Source organism: Sus scrofa, chromosome 9, assembly GCF_054392235.1.
Source record: "Sus scrofa isolate SSC_HxYL_T2T_F1_AM1 chromosome 9, Sscrofa_HxYL_maternal_Yorkshire_Landrace_v2.0, whole genome shotgun sequence".
Lineage (NCBI taxonomy): Eukaryota > Metazoa > Chordata > Mammalia > Artiodactyla > Suidae > Sus > Sus scrofa.
The window spans coordinates 20,294,384-20,316,428 of NC_139391.1; the positions used below are offsets into that span (position 1 = coordinate 20,294,384).

Consider the following 22,045-nt stretch of genomic DNA (forward strand, 5'->3'; position numbering starts at 1 on the left):
GGATGCTCAACATGAGGAATCACTGGGGAAATACAAATCAAAACCACAGTGAGATAGCTGTTCATTAACAGTGGTTTCCATGCTCTGTGAAATGTGCGTGGGTGAGCTTTATTCAACCATCTGGCTGTCAGGCTGTCATTGTTTGCACTGTTTGAAATAGAGGTGGTTTAGCATTTAACTGTAAGTGTGCCTCTTTAAGATCAGAGGTGTTCCGTGACTTACTGAATATTTACTTATGTAAACCTGAGCCACAGGGATTCTCTACTCCAGTGAATAAAGATGGCAAAAAGGGAGTTTCCATCATGGCTGAGCAATTAACAAACCTGACCAGTATCCAAGAGGATGCAGGTTCAATCCCTGGCCTCGACCAGTGGGTTAAGGATATGGCGTTGCCGTGAGCTGTGGTGTAGGTCACAGACGGGGCTCGGATTCTGCATTGCTGTGGCTGTGGCGTAGGTCGGCAGCTGCAGCTCAGATTCAACCCCTAGCCTGGGAGCCTCCATGTCCCATGTTGCAGCTCTAAAAAGACAAAAAAAAAAAAAAAAAAGATGGCAAAAGGTAGGAAGATGAGATTCAAAGCACAGCTAAGTTTTATATTACACAATTTGATAATTTAATTCCAATAATATATAAACCCTGAAATGCCAAGGCTATGAAAGTCCGAATAGAGTAAGCAATCAGCAAATTGTTCATGTTTTCCCCTGCAAAACACTTATGTAGACTTGGGAAAGTCTTTTACTATGTAAGGTGTGTGTGTGTGTGTGTGTGTGTGTGTGTGTGTGTGACATTCACAGATAAGATGGGGTGTGTGTATGTGTGACATTCACAGATAAGATGGCTATCTTCTTGTTCCTACAGTTTTTTTTAAAGAAGGCATTTACACACTTGCAGAATAGTGTAATAAGATTTCATAAATTCAAAAATGAAATGTGCTATCATTTATCTTGGATTATAATATCTGTGGAGTTTGTTTTTTGTTTTTTGCTTTTTAGGGCCGCACCTGAGATGTATGCAGTTCCTTAACCTACTAAGTGAGGCCCGGGATTGAATCTATATCCTCATGGATATAGTCTGGTTTGTAACACACTGAGCAACAACGGGAACGCCCCTATCTGTGGTTTAATTGCCTTGTGAAATGTCTAAATCGAGAACAATTATAGAATTTTCTTTTTTTTTTTTAATTCATATGACTTTTTTTTTTTTCTTTTCTCCCACTGTACAGCATGGGGATCAAGTTTTCCTTACATGTATTCATTTTTCTTCCCCCACCCTTTGTTCTGTTGCAACATGAGTATCTAGACATAGTTCTCGATGCTACTCAGCAGGATCTCCTTGTAAATCTATTCTAAGTTGTATGTGTTAACTCCAAGCTCCCGATCCCTCCCACTCCCTCCCTCTCCCATCAGGCAGCCACAAGTCTACTCTCCAAGTCCATGATTTTCTTTCCTGTGGAGATGTTCATTTGTGCTGGATATTAGATTCCAGTTATAAGTGATATCATATGGTATTTGTCTTTGTCTTTCTGACTCATTTCACTCAGTATGAGATTCTCTAGTTCCATCCATGTTGCTGCAAATGGCATTATGTCATTCTTTTTTATGGCTGAGTAGTATTCCATTGTGTATATATATATATATATATATACCACATCTTCCTAATCCAATCGTCTGTTGATGGACACTTGGGTTGTTTCCATGTCTTGGCTATTGTGAATAGTGCTGCAATGAACATGTGGGTGCATGTTCTCTTTTAAGTAGAGTTTTGTCCGGATAGATGCCCAAGAGTGGGATTGTGGGGTCATATGGAAGTTCTATGTATAGATTTCTAAGGTATCTCCAAACTGTTCTCCATAGTGGCTGTACCAGTTTACATTCCCACCAACAGTGCGGGAGGGTTCCCTTTTCTCCACAATCCCTCCAGCATTTGTTATTTGTGGATTTATTAATGATGGCCATTCTGACTGGTGTGAGGTGGTATCTCATGGTAGTTTTGATTTGCATTTCTCTTATAATCGGCGATGCTGAGCATTTTTTCATGTGTTTGCTGGCCATCTGTATATCTTTCTTGGAGAACAGTCTATTCAGGTCTTTTGCCCATTTTTCCATTGATTGATTGGCTTTTTTGCTGTTGGGTTGTATAAATTGCTTATATATTCTAGAGATTAATCCCTTGTCTGTTGCATCATTTCACACTATTTTCTCCCATTCTGTAAGTTGTCTTTTTGTTTTCTTTTTGGTTTCCTTTGCTCTGCAAAAGCTTTTCAGTTTGATGAGGTCCCATGGGTTTATTTTTGCTCTTATTTCTATTGCTTTGGGAGACTGACCTGAGAAGATATTCATGATGTTGATGTCAGAGAGTGTTTTGCCTATGTTCTCTTCTAGGAGTTTGATGGTGTCCTGTCGTATATTTAAGTCTTTCAGCCATTTGGAGTTTATTTTCGTGCATGGTGTTAGGGTGTGTTCTAGTTTCATTGCTTTGCATGCAGCTGTCCAGGTTTCCCAGCCGTGCTTGCTGAATAGACTTTCTTTTTCCCATTTTATGTTCTTGCCTCCCTTGTCAAAGATTAATTGACCATAGGTGTCTTAGTTTATTTCTGGGTTCTCTATTCTGTTCCATTGGTCTGTCTGTTTTGATACCAGTACCACACTGTTTTGATGACTGTGGCTTTGTAATATTGCTTGAAGTCTGGGAGAGTTATGCCTCCTGCTTGTTTTTTGTTTCTCAGGATTGCTTTGGCAATTCTGGGTCTTTTGTGGTTCCACATAAATTTTTGGATTGTTTGTTCTAGTTCTGTGAAAAATGTCATGGGTAATTTGATAGGGATTGCATTGAATCTGTAGATTGCTTTGGGTAGTATGGCCATTTTTACAATATTAATTTTTCCAACCCAGGAGCATGGGATATCTTTCCATTTTTTTACATCTTTGATTTCTTTGATTAAAGTTTTATAGTTCTCAGCATACAGGTCCTTTACCTCCTTGGTCAGGTGTATTCCGAGGTATTTGATTTTGTGAGGTGCAATTTTAAAAGGTATTGTATTTTTGTATTCCTTTTCTAATATTTCATTGCTGGTATACAGAAACGCAACTGACTTCTGAATGTTAATCTTATATCCTGCTACTTTGCTTAATTTTTTTGATTGGTTCAGGTAGTTTTTGGGTTGAGTCCTTAGGGTTTTCTATGTATAGTATATGTCGTCTGCATACAGTGACGGTTTTATCTCTTCTCTTCCTATATGGATGCCTTTTATTTCTTTTGTTTGTCTATTGCTGTGGCTAGGACTTCCAAAACTATGTTGAAGAGCAGTAGTGAGAGTGGGCATCCCTGTCTTCTTCCAGATTTGAGTGAGAAGGCTTTCAGTTTTTCCCCATTGAGTATTATATTTGCTGTGGGTTTATCATAAATGGCTTTGGTTATGTTCAGGAATGTTCCCTCTATACCCACTTTGGCGAGGGTCTTGATCATGAATGGATGTTGGACTTTGTCAAATGCTTTTTCTGCATCTATTGAGATGATCATACGATTTTTGACTTTTCTTTTGTTAATGTGGTGTATGACGTTGATTGATTTGCGTATGTTGAACCATCCTTGTGAACCTGGGATGAACCCTACCTGTTCATGGTGTATAATTTTTTCGATATGTTGTTGGATTTGGTTGGATAAAATTTTGTTGAGAATTTTTGCATCTATATTCATCAAAGATATTGGCCGATAGTTTTCTTTTTTGGTGTTATCTTTGTCTGGTTTTGGAATTAGGGTGATGGTCTTTGGGAGTATTCCTTCTTCTTCAACCTTTTGAAAGAGTTTAAGGAGGATGGGCACCAGATTCTCTTTATATGTTTGATAGAATTCACCTGTGAAGCCATCTGGTCCTGGACTTTTATTTGTAGGGAGTGATTTTATGACCTCTTCAATTTCATTTCTAGTGATCGGTCTGTTCAGTTGGTCTGTTTCTACTTGATTCCGTTTTGGCAGGCTGTAAGATTCTAGAAAATTGTCCATTTCTTCCAGATTGTCAAACTTGTTGCCGTATAGTTGTTCATAGTATTCTCTTATGGTTTTTTGTATTTCTGCTATATCCATTGTGATTTTTCCTTTTTCATTTATAATTTTGGTTATTTGGGTTCTTTCTCTCCTCTTTTTAGTGAGTCTGGCCAGGGGGTTGTCAATTTTGTTTACCTTCTCAAAGAACTAGCTCTTGGTTTTATTAATTTTCTCTATTGTTTTTTGAGTCTCTATTTTATTGATTTCTTCTTTGATCTTTATAATTTCCTTCCTTCTGCTGACTTTAGGACTTTTTTGTTCTTTTTCTAATTCGTTTAGGTGGAGGGTTAAGTTGTCAATTTGGGATCTTTCTTCTTTTTTGAGAAAGGCCTGTATTGCTATAAATTTCCCTCTGATCACTGCTTTCGCAGCATCCCATAGATTTTGAGAGGTTGTGTCTTCATTATCATTTGTTTCAAGGTAGTTTTTAATTTCCTTCTTGACTTCCTCATTGACCCATTGGTTTTTCAGTAGCATGTTGTTTAGTCTCCATGGAGTAGGTTTTTTCTCATTTCTTTTCCCATGGTTGATTTCTAATTTCATGGCATTGTGGTCAGAGAAGATACTTGAGATAATTTCTATGCTCCTAAATTTGTTGAGGTTAGCTTTGTGTCCCAATATGTGGTCGATTCTTGAGAATGTCCCATGTGTATTTGAGAAGAATGTGTATTCTGATTTTTTTGTATGTAGTGTCCTGAAGATATCAATTAAGTCTTAACTTTTCTATTGTTTCCTTTAGGATCTCTGTTGCTTTATAGGTTTTCTGTCTAGAGGATCTGTCCATTCGTGTGAGTGGGGTATTAAAGTCTCCTACTATGATTGTATTCCCATCAATTTTTCCCTTTATGTCTGTTAATATTTGTTGTATGTATCTGGGTACTCCTATATTTGGGGCATATATGTTGATGGTAGTAACATCCTCTCCTTGGATGGACCCCTTAATCATTAAATAGTGTCCTTCTTTGTCTTTCTTTATGTCTTTTGTTTTAAAGTCTATTTTGTCTGATATGAGTATTGCAACTCCTGCTTTCCTGTCATGTCTATTGGCATGAAATATTTTTTCCCATCCCTTCACTTTCAATCTATATGTATCCTTTGTCCTAAGTTGAGTTTCTTGTAGGCAGCATATTGAAGGTTTTTGCCTTTTTATCCACTCAGCCACTCCATGGTCTTTTGACTGGAGCATTCAGTCCATTGACATTTAAGGTGATAATTGAGAGATGATTATTTATTGCCATTTTGAACCTCGTCTTCCAGTTGATTCTATGGTACTCCATTCTTCTTTTCTTTTTTTGGTTGGATGGTCTCCGGTTATTATCTGCTTGAGTGTTGTTTTTTTTGTTTTTGTTTTTTTTTTCATTTTTTGCGAATGCAATGTTTGGTTTTGGCTTGTGGTTGCCCTTTCTTTTAAGTATGCTAACTGCTTCCTATAATTGTGTGTTTTAGCCTGATGGTCCTGTAGGTTCAAACACTTCATTACTATACTAAAATTAAGAGAAACAAACAAACAAACAAAAGGGTCTATTTATTTCCTAACTTCCCTTGCCCACATTTTATGATTTTGATGACTCTTTTTTCTTTTTAATTTTATTTTGTTTGAAACATGTTCATGATTAAATCTGTATGTTGGCTTATTTGAGTGACTGCTCTCTGATTGTGGTTTCCTCAGTCCTATTTTTCCTTTTTTTTTTTTCCCCCTTCTTCCTCCCTTTCTTTCCTTCCTTTCTTTTTGGTTTAGAGAAGCCCTTTCAGTATTTCTTTTAGCCTGGGTTTTGTATTGCTGTATTCTTTTAGCTTTTGTTTGTTGGAAAAAAATTTTATTTCTCCTTCTATATTAAATGATATTCTTGCTGGATAGAGTATTCTAGGTTGCATATTTTTTCCTTTTAGCACTTTAAATATCTCTTGCCATTCCCTCCTGGCCTGTAGTGATTCTGTAGAGAAATCAGCTGCTAATCTTATGGGGGTTCCCTTGTAGGTAACATTCTGCTTTTCTTTTGCTGCCTTTAGGATCCTCTCTTTATCACTAACTTTTGCCATTTTTATTATGATGTGTCTTGGTGTGGGTCTATCTGGGTTCAAGTTGTTTGGGGCCCTCTGTGCTTCCTGTATCTTGAACTCAGTATCCTTTAGATTTGGGAAGTTTCCAGTGATAATTTCTTCAAATATATTTTCCATCCCCTTATCTTTTTCTACTCCTTCTGGAATTCCTATTATGCATAGATTGGCCCGCTTTATATTATCCCATAGGTCTCTTATATTGCTTTCCAGTTTTTTGATTCGGTTTTCTGTCTGTTGACCAGATTGAGTGATTTCCATTATTCTATCTTCCATATCACTGATTCGTTCTTCTGCATTATTCATTCTGGTTTTTACTGCCCTTAGTTCAGTTTGTATCTCTGCAAATGAATTTTCTAGTTTTTCTTGTCTCCTCCTTATATTTTCTAGTTCCTTTCTGAGAGTGTCTGTATTGCTGTTCATATCTTCTCTTAATTCCTTCAGTATTTTCACTATTTCTCTTTTGAACTCCAGGTATGTCAGACTGCAGAGATCTGTTTCATTGTTGACTGCTTTAGGTGAGTTCTCCTGTTGGTTTAACTGGGGGTGGTTTCTCAGCTTCTTCATCTTGCTTGTTGTTTTCCTTTTCCTGGTGCAGTTGCACTCTCCGTGGCTGGGCATTGTTTGCCTTGTCACTGCTGTGGAATGTTTCCTGAGGGCTGGTGTTGTTGGTCAGTCTTTTTTGAGGCAGTGTGGCTTTTCTGGAGTGTATGTGGGGCTAATAGGGTCTCTCTGAAGCAACGGAGGACTTCCTGAGGGCAGACAGGACTGGGAGGTCCACACCACGATGGGAGCAGATTTCACTTGGTCATGCAGAGCTTGCTCTGGTGTTTTTGGGCTGTGGGGCTCTTGCAGGGGGATGGTGGTGCTGGGCAGCTCTTCTGCAGGAGTGCAGCACCCCACAAGGGCTGGAGCAGCTATCTGGGTCACTGAAAACCCAAGAGTCTCTTCCCCAGGGCAGCCTGACTCAGGAGGACTGTCTGAGAATGTAGGCAGATGTTTTCACGGCCTGGCCAAGCTTGTTGTAGCTTTTTCTTGGCTGCAGGGGCTCCTGCATGGGGCTGGTGGTGCTGGGCAGCTATTCCACAGGAGTGTGGCACCCCCTGAGGGCTGGAGCAGCTGGCTAGGCCGCTGCAAACCCAAGAGGCATTTCTCCAGGGCAGCCTGACTCGCAAGGACTGTCTGAGAATTAGGCAGATCTCTTAAAGGCCTGGACAAGCTTGTTCTAGCTTTTCTGGGCTGTGGGGGCTCCTGCAGGGGGCTGGTGGTGCTGGGCAGCTGTTCTGCGGGAGTGCGGCAGCCCCCGAGGGCTGGAGTGGCTATATAGAATTTTTTTACACCACAAATACCATGAAATATTTAACAAGTACTTCTTTTAGACCATTCAAAAGATTAGAAAGGAAGAAAGTTGTCTATTCAGTATTAGATAAAACCATTAAGATGTGAAGATGATATGATGTAAAGGGGGAAAATAAAGAGAACTAGGACAGGCAAGAGAGAGAGAGAGAGGCTACCTCAAAATTATTAGGATGGCTATTAAAAAACAACAACAACAAATGAAAAAACAGGAGTTCCCATTGTGGCTTAGCAGATTAAGAACCTGATGTGGTCTCTGTGAGGATATGGGTTCAATTTCTGCCCTCAATCAGTGGGTTAAGGCCTGGGGTTGCCACAAGCTGCAGTGTAGGTTGCAGATGCTGCTCAGATCTGGTGTTGCTGTGGCTGTGGTGTGGGCCTGCAGCTGCAGCTCCAATTCAACCCCTAGCCTGGGTACCTCCATAGGTCACAGGGGCAGCCGTAAAAAGAAAGAAAAAAAAAAAAAAAACCACAGAAAATAATGTGTTGGAAAGGATGTGGGAAAATAGGAACACTGAATGATGTTGGTGGAAGTGCAAATTGGTATAACCACTATGGAAAACAGTGATGGTTCCTTAAAAATTAAAAGTAGAATTACCACATGATTCAATAATAAAGAGTCAAAAGCAGGATTTTTAAGAGGTATTTGCACATTTACGTTTATAGCAACATTATTCCCGTTAGCCAAGGAATGGCAGCCACCCAAATGTCCAACCACAGACGAATGGATAAACAAAATGTGGTATACACATACGGTGGAGTATTACTCAACCTTAAAAGAAAGATAGTTCTGGTATAGGCTACAACTTAGATGAACCTCGAGGACATTATGTTAAGCATTATGTTAAGTGAAATAAGCCTGTCAAAAAACTGTATGACTTCATTTATATAAAGTATTTAGATTAGTCTAATGCATAGAAATAAAGTACAATGGTGGTTGACAGGGATTAGGGGGAGTTGTCCTTTAATGGATTTAGAGTTTTAGTTTTGCAAGGTGAAAAGAGTTCAAGATATTGGTCACAAAATAATAGGAATATATTTAATACTATATATCTATACACTAAGAAATGGTTAAGATGGTTAATTTTGTGTTACATGATTTGTTTTTACTACAATTAAAAAAAATCAAAAAGATAAAAACAAGGTTATGAAGAAAATATAATAGGTACCATTCAGTCATTGAGCTCCCATTGTGATAGGTATTGGCACTTTCTATATATTATCTCATTTAATCTTTATAATGACCACACAATAGCTGTTGAATCAATGCTTATTTTTTAATCATAATTTTTAAATTTTAATTTAATTTTGATTGTCTTTTTAGGGCCACACCCAAGGCACATGGAGGTTCCCAGGCTAGGGGTCGAATTAGAGCTGTAGCTGCTGGCCTACACCACAGCTCACAGCAATGCTGGATCCTTAACCTGCTGAACGAGGCCAGGGATCGAACCTGCATCCCCATGGATGCTAGTCAGATTCATTTCCACTGAGCCAAGATGGGAACTCCTGTCCATGCTATTTTAGAATAAATGAATCACCACTAACCACATTACAGATTTTTTTAAATTACTCAAATGAATTTATCACATCTGTAGCTGTATAATGATCATAACAATCTGATTTCACAGGATTTCCATTCCACAGCCCAAGCACATCCCCCACCCCCCAAACTGTCTCCTCTGGAGACCATGTTTTTCAATGTCTGTGAGTCAGCATTTGTTCTGCAAAGAAGTTCAGTCTGTCCTTTTTTCAGATTCCTCATGTCAGTGAAAGCATTTGATGTTGGTGTCTCATTGTATGGCTGACTTCACTTAGCATGATAATTTCTAGGTCCATCCATGTTGCTAAAAATGCCGGTATTTCGTTCTTTTTAATGGCTGAATAATATTCCATTGTGTATATGTACCACATCTTCTTGATCCACTCCTCTGTTGATGGACATTTAGGTTGTTTCCATGTTTTGGCTATTGTAAGTAGTGCTGCAATGAACATCGGAGTACATGTGTCTTTGCGAGTTGTGGTTTTCTCATCGGCAGGTCTGACACCTAGTGGTGGTTGGTACCTGTAACACAAAGCTCTTCAGGGCAGGCAAACTAAATCAAGGGTGACAGTCAGTGAAGTGCCTTCTAGAGCTTAATAAGAATTGAGTATAAGAGTTTCAGTTTGACAAGAAGTAGACACATTTAAATCGAACCAGGTTCAAGGTGATTCACAACAGCAGTGGCTGTGTGTCTGGAGACCAGTAATAGAAACACTTGACACTGGAAATGCTGTGACACTGTATTTGGAGATATTATACTGCAGTCTTTGATGATGTGAGCTTTAACAAATACTTTTTTAAAACCTTCTTGATGTTAGATATTTTCTGGATTTCATTTTCTTTTGCCTCGTCATTATGTTTCACCTTCTAACCATTCCTTTGCACACCATCTACTTAGTCTTGTAAAATGCCTGTAGGAACTGGTGGCTGATAACTGACAGCTGAAAGGCTGGACTAAAGGAAAGAAACAAAATACAGGAAATCCATTTGAGATGAATCTTCAGATTAGTTTAATTAGCTTCAAAGGAAATCGATGGTTTTAAGCTGAATTTGTTAGTTGAAAAAAGGTTTTAATCATGTTAATTTAAGCCAGGATTGAAGATGAAAAGTCCTAGATGCATAAATTATTTGCTAGGAGTCTCACTCTGTTTTTACAGTGTTCATGCCTCTTGGTCTATTTCAAAGAGTAGTGAAGAACACCCTTCTCTTTAATTTAGCATAAAAGAAGCTCTTTTATACTCTTAAGGGGCTCTTAAGGTTGGTGCACACCCTTCCCAGTATTATGAATGGAATTAGACTGTTCTGTTCTCTCTAGGCACTTAGCAGACAGAAACGCTGAGCTGGAGCGAGTGAACAGAATCAACCAAAGCTTGCAGGACGACTGGGAAAGAAGTGCTGTGATGAAGAAGCAGCGGGACTTGGAGGAGAAGGCTTTTGAGCGGTAAAGTCGTACCTGAAGTTTTGTTCGTGAAGAAAGTCCCCGCTCTCTTTAGTCCCCTCTAATCCTTAGATGGCAGACGAGTTTTAAGTGTCTAATTTAGTTTATTAGTGTTGGCTGCCTAGAGAACTTGGTGGAGAAAAGAATTCTGGGTTCGGTGGGAAATACTGCTATGATATGCTACACATGTCTGTTGTGGCTGTGAGATGAGAATGCTGCATTGTATGTTATGTTTGCCATCTCTGACCTAATCCTTGCCTCATGTAGTAACTTTGTTTTGTGGCAGCAAGGGAGGCCTGGAGCGGGTGGAGGGGGTAGGAATTCTCTTTGGGAATAGCTAGTTGGAAATGGAAGAGATCATTTCCATCTCAACACATCTAAGGCTTTGGGAATGGTCACCTAAGAGCAGAGGCAGGGGCTGAGGGTAAGATTGGCAGTTGGAAAAGTGAGAAACCCAAGAATATCTTCCGGAAATGTATTATCATATCCCTGTTCACTCTCCCCAGCTGCTATTTACCATCTAGAATTGGGGAACCTAGGAGTTCCCATCATAGCTCAGCAGTTAACAAACACGACTAGTATCCATGAGTATGTGGGTTTGATTCCTGGCCTCGCTCGGGGGGTTAAGGATTCGGTGTTGCTGTGAACCATGGTGTAGGCTGGCAGCTGCAGCTCTGATTTGACCCCTAGCCTGAGAACTTCCATATGCTATGGGTGCAGCCCTAAAAAGCAAATAAATATATAAAATAATAGAACTAGGGAATCTAGATGCTTTTGAGAATTAACATTAACTTTGGAGAGGCAGCTAATCTTTTTCTTATTTGTAAGATGGGGAAAGTAAATATTTGCCTGGCTTGGCTAACATAGGAGTTTTGAGAATCAAATAAAGAGACAAAAGTATTACACTTAAAAAAAGTAAAATGCTTTACAGATGTAAGGTATGATTTAATAGAATGGTAAAAACGTAAAGAAACTGACCAAGCCTATTTATTAAAACATGAGTATACCAAAATATTTAAATGGCCAATTATCAATTAATTACTATCACAGAAAAAATTGTTACAATGGCTCTTGATCTGTAACTCTCCTTTTTACATTTTAAGGCTGTTCTCACCTGCCTTTCTAACAGGTAGAACCCATATTTTGACAAGGAAAGTGTGAGGGATGACAGGGAAAATAGGTTCCCAGGGAGAAGTGGGGTTGTTTGGCCTAGAGGAGAGGAAGGTAAAGGGAAGTTGGGCATTTCAAACCATTTTTTCGATGTTGTGGGAAAGCAGGTTAAAGCCAATGAGACTAGCACCAGGGAGATTTTAGTTGGATTTTGGAGGAAACCTTGGCAAGTGATGTGACATTACCTTGAGTGGCAGGATAACCCAGCTGCTCCACAGACATGGCAGAGCAGACCTTTCCCCTGAAGACCTAGGCCAAGTTGTGGGCAGGGACTCAAGTGGACAGCAGGTAGGAAGGAGGAATTGGTTGGTGTAATAAACAAAAGTAAAACCAAGGGTCATGTGTGCAGTTAGCTCTTGACACTCCGCCCCACTGCCCAGGCAAGCCAGGTAGGTCTTCCCCTGCAAGACTGTCCTTTTTCCTGTGAAGGCTGTCATTGATACTCTTCTTTGCAGAGTTCCACCCAAGTAGAAAAATTTTTTTTTGTCCCTTCAGGGCCACACCCGAGGCATATGGAAGTTCCCAGGCTAGGGGTCTAATCAGAGCTGGCCTACACCACAGCCACAGCAAAGTGGGATCCAAGCCATATCTGTGACCTACACCACAGCTCAAGGCAAAGCTGGATCCTTAACCCACTGAGCGAGGCCAGAGATGGAACCGTGTCCTCATGGATACTAGTCGGGTTCCTAACCGCTGAGTCACATTGGAAGTCCCCATGTAGAAATTTTGATAGCATAGGGCAACACATAAGGAACTGTCCTGCATGATCAAGAAAGATCATTGACGTAGAAAGCCAGTCACTGCCAGCCCTTCGTCCCTGCTACTAGCTGCTTTCATCCTCTTTCTCTTCATCTCCACTTCCTCAACTGCCCTTAACTCTCCAGAGGCCCCTGGCCCCCTGGGACTTTTCACTGCAAGTCTACTCCTCACTCTCTGCTGGGAATGTTAACTGTTAACCAGCAGCTTGATAGCTTGATCTCCCTCAAATGCTGTCTCCTGGAAGTGGGACAGGTAAAGGCACATCCACGTGACAAAGCAGCAGATAGAGGCTTTGCTGTCTCTTCGCTGAAGGCTATGTGACCGTGGGCGAGTCCTGTGTTCTCTGAAGGTTTAGGTGGGTGTGGGGAGAGGGCTGGGGTCAAACTGTTGTCAAGGCCCCATCCAGAGCACTTTACTCACTGGGTAACAAGGTGAAGCAGAAGCAGGAGAGGCGAGGCCGGGGTGCGCCACAGGTAGCAGCGTGGAGGGGAGATACAGTGGCTGGGCGAACACAGGTGGGCCTGTGCTCCGGAGGGTGGGCACTGGCTATTCCTTTTCTTGCGTATCCCTTCCTCTGCACCAGCTTGCAGGCTAGGCCTCCAGCAAGGATTCAGGGGACGCTGGCCAAGGACGGTTTTTCCTGTCTCTCCACAGGGCTTCGGACAAGCTCTTCCTCCTGGACCAGTGCGAGAAGTATCGGCGCTGCAGGCAGTGCCAGAGGCGCACCTCCAACGTGGGCGAGAGCAACCTGTGGCCCTTGAACAAGTACATGCATGGCTCCCGGCTCTTTCTATAAAACCAAAGTTTGGGCCTGCGTTTCCTGGGGAAAGTTTTTCTTTTTAAACTGTTTAGGGGGGATGGTGAAACGACATATTTGCACTTTAGAGGAAACAAAATATATTGTACCATTTTGGTGCTTTCAGATGTGGATTGAATTCACATTGATGGGGTCTCCCCTTCTGTCTTCCTCCTGTTTCTCCCCCACCGCAACCCTGCAGCTGCTAGGCAATGGATTCTGGCTGAGGGGGTGCTGCTGACCCAGCCCTGTGTGCTGATGTGTAAGAAACTTATGTTTTCCTCACCTGTAATGAATAGTGTCATAATATGTACCTTCTACGTGCTTGTGCACAACAAATCATAATGGTAAATTTTATCACCGCTCCCCCAGCCCTAGATTTTTCCAGAGGACAGTATGTGTGACCCAACCATAGGTAGGTTAAGCTATTTGCCTCACGTGGTCTGAGCATGTTGTCTGTCTAGTTGATGACACACCTGGGACTTGTTGGGACCTTGGGGGTATTGTTCCCTTGGGGATCTTCCAACCAGCAATCCTGCCATCTAGCCATTTCTGCACCATGATATTGTCGGGATAAGTGTGTGCTGGAAGGGGAGCCTGGCAAGGTCCACCTTCTTCTCTCATTGCTTCTCCTGAATCCATTTTAAGCAGTACTGCTGTGGAAGAGAATGGCTTCCCATTAAGGATTTTCAGTTAAGGCTATGTGTTCCCAATCCAAACTTTCTTCATCTTCACCCCTTGTCTTTCCTCTCCCTGCCCTGCCCCCTCAGGTGAAACCATTCACAGAGTGAGGTCCAGATTCTGAAATATAAAAAACCCGGGAAGAAAGTCCCTTTTAGACTCTGCTTTCTGTCTGCCACATCTTTCCCAGAAAATGGGGAAAAGTCTATATGGAGAGACATCCAAAACATTGTTTTTCCCTACTCCAAATATAAAATAGGAAGGTTTTGAGCCCTGAATAGTTAAGGGAAAAATACTTACTCAAATTGATATTGAGCAAATTTTGTTGTCAATGTTCTCTTTTACTATGGAACTAAGTATGATCTCTGCTGACTGGTACTTTCTAGAACACTTCCCCCATGCTTCCTACACTGCCATTTCCTTCCATTTCCTCAGAAGTCCCCTCCAAGCAGAAAGTCCAGTCATCACCAACCAATATTTAAAACAACAGCCATTCCCTGGAACTGCTCAACTTACTTGAAATCCATTCCTGTCATACCCTTGGAGTAATACATAGTAAGTAGCTAAAATATTGTTGCATTAATATATTTTTTTTAAATGTAGACTGCTTTATTAAAGAAAAAAGTCTTTAGGCAATTTTGATATGCCTAGGTGAAAGAGTGAATGTAGTAGACACGTTCACTGTAGTAACTGAACTTACTATTATTTACTACCATGGGTAGAGATACTGAGTTGGACTGTGTGCCAAGCACCAGGCCAGGGACCTGGAGGTTAAGACCTCGTCAGTCCCTTCCTGCCTTTGGAGCACTCATTGTGTAGTGCAGAAGGTAGATGTGACTGGAAAATCTTTGTATAACAAGGTAATCTAATAGCAGTGTGCACTGCTTCTTATGGAAGAGCAAGCTGGGGCCCTTGCAGTCAGGATAGCCTGACAGGGAAAGCTTTTGGAAGAGATGAGGCCTAATCTGAATTTTTAAGGATCAACAGGAAATAGCTAGATGTCGAGTGACAAGGGGTCATGGCAACTGACGTCAAGGCCCTGGGATCCTGTCTATTGGAGACAAGTTGGAGATACGGTTATGTGAGTTTGGTTATAAAACCTGATTTAAAAAAAATAAAATTTTAAGAATTAAATTTTATTATAGTCCTTCATTAAAACAGCTGATCTCCTACAATAAAGAATGCAACATCTTTTTTTTTTTGAGCATGTCTTCATAATTTGGTATCTTTTTCATTGATTTTCTCATATCATTTTAGTCCAGCCCTGTTAGTAGGCCAGACTCAATTAGAATGTCTTTTTCTAAATGTATTTGAATTGCTGTCATCAAGTTCTATCATTTCTGGAACTATGGCACTTCCAAGCTAGCTTATCCCAATTTCAGTGGTTTTTAATGTTTTAGATAAGTTGTTGACTCTTGAGAATCTGATGAAAAATACAGACTCTTTCCTAAAAATATGTGCATTTTCATATACAACATTTTGCATGCAGTTAGAGGTTCCCTATACTTCTTGGACCACAAGTTAAGAACTCCTGCTCTAGATGGCTTTCCTTCAATGTTATTATAAGCTCAAGCTATCAAAAGTGAGGAAAGTCACAGCAATCAGACAAAGGAAATAAAAGGTATATATAGAAAACCCTAAGGACTCAACCTAAAAACTACCTGAACTGATCAAAAAATTAAGCAAAGTAGCAGGATATAAGATTAACATTCAGAAATCAGTCACATTTCTGTATACTAACAATGAAATATTGGAAAAGGAATACAAAAATACAATACCTTTTAAAATTACATCCCAAAAAATCAAATACCTGGGAATAAACCTGACCAAGGAGATAAAAGATTTGTATACTGAGAACTATAAAACATTGATCAAGGAAATTAAAGAGGATTCAAAGAAATGGAAAGATATTCCATGCTCCTGAGTTGGAAAAATATTGTAAAAATGGCCATACTAGCCAAAGCAATCTATAGATTCAATGCAATCCCTTTCAAATTACCCATGACATTTTTCACAGAACTAGAACAAACAATCCAAAAATTTATATGGAACCACAGAAGGCCCAGAATTACGAAAGCAATCCTGAGGAGCAAAAACCAAGCAGGAGGCATAACTCTACCAGACTTCAGGCAGTATTATAAAGCCACAGTCATCAAAACGGTATGGTACTGGTACCAAAACAGACATACAGACCAATGGAACAGAATAGAGAACCCAGAAATAAACTAAGACACCTATGGTCAATTAATTTTTTTGACAAAGGAGGCAAGAACATAAAATGGGAAAAAGACAGTCTTTTCAGCAAGTATTGCTGGGAAAACTGGGCAGCTGCATGTAAATCAATGAAATTAGAACACACCCTCACACCATGCATGAAAATAAACTCAAAATGGCTGAAAGACTTAAATATAAGACCAGACACCATCAAACTCCTAGAAAAGAACATAGGCAAAACATTCTGTGATATCAACCTTATGAATGTTTTCTCAGGTCAGTCTCCCAAGGCAACAGAAATAAAAGCAAAAATAAACCAATGGGGCCTAATCAAACTGACAAGCTTTTGCACAGCAAAGGAAACCATAAAAAACCCAAAAAGACAACTTACAGAATGGGAGAAACTAGTTTCAAATGATGCAACAGATAAGGGCTTAATCTCTAAAATATACAAACAACTTATACAATTCAACAGCAAAAAAGCCAACAACCCAGTGGAAAATGGGCAAAAGACCTGAATAGATAGTTCTTCAAAAAAAGATATATAGATGGCCAATAAGCACATGTAAAAATGTTCAACATCACTGATTATTAGAGAAATGCAAATCAAAACTACCATGAGCTATCACCTCACACCAGTCAGAATGGCCATCATTAGTAAGTCCACAAATAAAATGCTGGAGAGGGTGTGGAGAAATGGGAACCCTCCTGCACTGTTGGTGGGAATGTAAATTGGTACAACCACCATGGAAAACAGTATGGAGGTAACTTAGAAAACTTGGAGTTCCCGTCATGGCTCAGTGGTTAACGAATCCGACTAGGAACCATGAGGTTTCAGGTTTGATCCTTGGCCTTGCTCAGTGGGTTAAGGATCCATCGTTGCCATGAGCTGTGGTGTAGGTTGCAGACGTGGCTCTGATCCTGAGTTGCTGTGGCTCTGGCGTAGGCCAGCAGCTACAGCTCTGATTAGACCCCTAGCCTGGGAACCTCCATATGCTGCAGAAGCAGCCCAAGAATTGGCAAAAAGACAAAAAAAAAAAAAAAAAAAAAAAAGAAAACTATACATAGAACTACCATATGACCCAGCAATCCCACTCTTGGGCATATATCCAGAAAAACTTTCCCTGAAAAAGACACACGCACCCACATGTTCATTGTGGCACTATTCACAACAGCCAAGACATGGAAACAACCTAAATGTCCATTGACAGGTGACTGGATTAAGAAGATGTGGTATACATACACAATGGAATACTACTCAGCCATAGAAAAAGAACAAAATAATGCCATTTGCAGCAACATGTATGGAACTAAACTCTAATACTAAGTGAAGTAAGTCAGAAAGAGAAAGACAAGTAGCATATGATATCACTTATATCTGGAATCTAGTATCTGGCACAAATGAACTTTTCCACAGAAAAGAAAATGGACTTGGAGAACAGATTTGTGGCTGCCAAGGGGCAGGAGGAGGGAGTGGGATGGATTGGGAATTTGGGGTTAATAGATGTGAACTACTGCCTTAGGAATGGATAAGCAATGAGATCCTGCTGTATAGCACTGGGAACTATGTCTAGTCATTTATGATGGAGCACAATAATGTTAGAAAAAAGAATGCATACATGTATCTGTAATTGGGTCACCTTGCTGTATAGTAGAAAATTGACAGAACACTGTAAACAAGTTATAATGGAAAAAATAAAAATCATTATAAATAAAAAAATAGAAAAAAATGTGAGGAAAGTGAAGGACTTTACTTTTGAAAATGTCCTTTCAGTTCTAGAGAACTATGTTTATTTTTGCCTTCCTCTTTGACTCTTCATAAAAATAGTGAGATCAGAGTTGGAATGCTGTTAGAAACCACATACTCCAGTATTTTTCAAAAGTTTTGGAGTAATACTCAGTAAAAGCAACACATTTCATATTGAAGCACAGAACCTGTGCCCACACATACAATTGAGAAGTTTTACAGGGCTGTTACTCCATCCATTTGCAATGCATTTTTTTTTTTTCTTGCCACACCTCTGGCATGCCAAAGTTCCTGGGCCAGGGATCCAATCCACACCATAGCAGCAACGTGAGCCAGAGCAGCAACAATGCCTGCCAGATCCTTAACCACTAGGCCACCAGGGAATTCCCTGCAATGGCATTATGATAATTTTTATTTTATTTCGTTAAAAAATTCTGATTAGACTGAACAAAACTAATTTCATAATCCACTAGTGTAGATAGATAATTTTTCAGGTTGATAAACAATTCATCCCTCTCAGAGTACTTGGTAGTTTGCTGGATTCATTAACAGTTAAGACGGTATTATAACCGTATTCAACCAGGAGGTTGAGGAATGTTTGGGTCCTGTCTTGTAATGAGATGGCTTTCTTTTGAGGTATCCCAAGAAACTCAGGTAACTATTTATACTACCTTGTTAAAATATCCTGGAGAATGTTTTTTTGTTTTGTTTTGTGTTTGTGTTTTTTAGGGCCACATCTACAGCATATGGAAGTTCCCAAGCTAGGGATCAAATCAGAGCTGCAGCTGCCAGCCTACACCACAGCCACAGCAATGGGGGATCTAAGCTGCATCTGCAGCCCACACCACAGTCTGCAGCAATGCTGGATCTTTAAACCACTGAGTGAGCTCAGGGATCAAACTGAATCCTCACGGAGCTGTCAGGTCTTTAACCCAGTGAGCCTCAACAGGAACTCCCTGTATGTAGTCTTGGGGCATACCAGGGAGGAGGACAAAGGGGGGAGGTTTTTCCTTTATAGTCAGCTCAGAGGGGACCCTTTTCCTGCTTCTCTGGCTAGAAAGAGGGGATTTCCCTTGAGTTTATGCGCTCTGTGTAGTTCTGGATATTAGATTGACCTCAGATCAAACCAGAAGACGAATCAGTTCACCAGCAGATTCATCACTGTGCTAGTCATTCTTCAGGTTTTGACTTACACAATCCCCCTGTTACTGTTTACTTTTCAGAGTCCTCAGGTAGTTGCTTTTTATATTCTGTTCAGTTATAATCAGAGAGAAATACTGTACTCCATCTTGGCCAGCACCAGAGTGTTTTATTTTGCTTTTGAGTATCAGGTGGCACTCCAGTCCTTTCATTTATATTTTATTAGAATAGTGCTTTAACAGGGAGTTCCCTGGGGCCTATCAGTTAAGGATCCAGTGTTGTGACTGCTGTGGCGCAGGTTTGATCCCTGACTTGGGAATTTCTGTATGCTGCAGGTGTGGCCAAAAAAAAAAAAGCTTTAGCAGAGATCAAATAGTAATAACTTAACCAAGACAGAACTGCAATTTTCTCTCAAGAAATAATCTAGAAATAGGTAGTCCAAAATACAAGGGTGGCTCTACTAGCTTCTGTGGTTTCCACTGCTGGGTTAAGGCAGCTGCTTCAGTTACCAACTCCTAACTAGCAAGTAGGGAAAAAAAGCCAGGAGAGCAACTATGCATGTTGTTTTAAGGAGTATAACCTGGAAGTGGTACCATTATTTCTGTCCATGTCTCATTGGCTACAATTTAATCACATGGCCACACTGTGCTGCAAAGGAGTTTGGGAAATGAAGTCTCCAGCTTGGTGGCCATGTGTCGAGTAAAATAACCAGCAAATGCTAGTACTAAATATGGGGGAAATGGATCGTAGTAGACAACTGCCAGTCTGCCATACCCTAAAATTCTGGGGGGAAGAACCTAATACCTAACAAGCCTTGCTAAAATATTTTAAAAAATCTTTTAAAAATGTAAAGCTGCAAAAAAAGAAAAGTCTCTAGAAGCAAACACAAAGTGGGAGCAAGAATTCAGGGAAGCAAGCATCAGCTAATTACCTAGACCTAAGTCCTTTAAATTAATGCTAGGGATAAAATTTTTGAAATAATTTCAAACCTACAAGAAAGATTCAAGAATGGTAAAAATACCATTCCATCCATCACCAGAACTAAGAGCCAGTTGCTAACCTATGTCCTATCACTTCTGAATACTTTAGAGCATTTTACCTTACAAATAAGAATATTCTCATAAAACCAAATATAACCACCAAAATCAGAAAGTTAACATTGAGTCATTATTACCATACAATCTAAAGACTCAATTAAAATTTTGCCAGCTGTCCCAGTCATGTCCTTGTAAGCAAAATGATCTAATCTATGACTGTGTATAACACTGACCTGCCATTATTTCCTCATCTTCTTTAACCTGGAGCAGTCCCAGCTGTTACTTGACTTTCATGGCTGACACTTTTGAAATTTTTATTCCTTCCATTGGATTTGTTTGATTTTTTTCCTCATGCTAAAATCCTAGTAATGAATTTTTTTTATCAGAAATATCACAGATGTGATACTATGTTCCTGGCACTCCATTCTATCAGGTGGTACCCAGTTTAGTTTGTCCCAATACTGTCATGTTAACTTTGATCATTTGATTAAGTGATGCCTGCCAGGTTTACCACTATTACTTCTTTTCCTTCTTTAGTAACTAACTGGTATTTTGTGGCAGGTACTTTTGAAAGTAAGTAAATATCCCATTCCTTTATTTCACCACTAGTTTTTAGCATCTATTGATGTTTCTTTGCTAAATGCATAATTATAATGATGACTGATAAATACAGATTTTTCTAATTCGACCATTGTTGCTACATTTATTATCTGGCATTCTACTATAAGGCAAAGTGTTTGCTTCTATTTATTTATTTATATCAATATAGACTTAAGGATTTTTATTTTATTCAGTGACTAACAACCCATTCTATTACTGATATAAAATCATGACCAGTAGGAGCCCTTAAGCTGGCTTCTATGTTTTTTTGTTTTGTTTTAAATAATTAAAAAAAAAATCTCAGAATGGTTTTAGGGAGTTCTTTGTATACTCCTCCCCCAATTCTCTCCATTGTTAATATCTTCAATTTCTATGATACATTAGTCATAACTAAGGAATCAACATTGATACTTTATCATTAATTAAATTCACTTTATTCAGATTTCACTAGTTTTTCCTTAACGTCCTTTTGCTGTTCCAAGATCCCATTCGGGATAACGCATTTCACTAGTTGTCAGGTCTCTTTAGCCTCCTCTGGTATGTGCTCTTTTTGGTCTGTGTTCTTTTGTCATATTCCTATCGTTTTCTGAACACTTCCATAACTTCCTATCATAACAAGATGTTCCCAGCTTCTCATGTTTTTTCTGCCCTACCTCTGCAGTCCGCCTTTCCCCAAGGAGACTTGGTTCCTTTTAATGGAGAATGGTAGTAAGAAACCATGATCTAAATGCTAGTTGTTCTTATTGCTATTGGGATGCCATTGCTTCAGGCCCTCTTTGCTCTTGGTAGATGAAGCTGAGGAATTCATTCATTCTCCCTCTCTCTCACACACACATCTATATTTCTATATCTATATAATGGAATGCTAAGTGCACACTGATACAACCAATTCCAACCACAAATCCTACAGCTCACTGTTCTTTTTTCCCTTTCCGTATTTGTAACTCCTGTCTGACAGAAGTCTAATTGCCATTATTTTCAATGTATTACTGGATAAACCTTTATGCAATCTCTGATTGCCACTGCTATTCCCCTATGCATATGTCCTCTGCATCCTGCTTAGGCTCTGACAGCCCACACTAGGCTGCTACGCCTACCCCCACCCTTGCTTGAATGTCTTCCGCACCCGCTCCACCAGACTCCAATATCTTTTGCATCCCCACCTACTGCAGAGACAACTACCTTTTTCTTGTCCACGTAGTAGACCAAGTTATTGAAGAAATGAAGGAAGAAGGGCAAAGAGGGAAGGGAGGCAGGAAGAGGAAAGTAGGAAGAAATAGGGCTTTATCATTATGGGCCACGCATAGGTAAAGAAACAAAGCCTAGACATTTTATAAAATTCTAAAGCTAATAGAGAGTAAAACTGAGGACAAGAAATATCTTCAAAAGGCTGCAAAAATAAATGTCAAGGTAGAATTGTGTACTCAGCAAGACTATTAGAAATGAAAACAAAAGAATTTTAGAA

General features: G+C 39.8%; 1 protein-coding gene across 19 annotated transcripts in view; it reads left to right on the forward strand.

Annotated features, from left to right (window-relative positions):
- Positions 1-22,045, forward strand: part of CCDC81 (coiled-coil domain containing 81) — a 74,643-nt gene that overhangs the window by 41,722 nt on the left and 10,876 nt on the right. For 12 of the 19 annotated variants that reach the window (XM_084975584.1, XM_084975578.1, XM_084975583.1 and 9 more), the window contains 2 exons: positions 10,314-10,439; positions 13,020-15,046. In XM_084975584.1, the coding sequence (XP_084831710.1) occupies positions 10,314-10,439; positions 13,020-13,161 (268 nt within the window). In that variant the 3' untranslated portion in view covers positions 13,162-15,046. Of the gene's footprint in view, positions 1-6,576; positions 6,621-10,313; positions 10,440-13,019; positions 15,047-22,045 lie in introns of those variants that run through there. The other 7 variants (XR_014814839.1, XR_014814841.1, XR_014814840.1 and 4 more) reach the window with 2 other exon arrangements.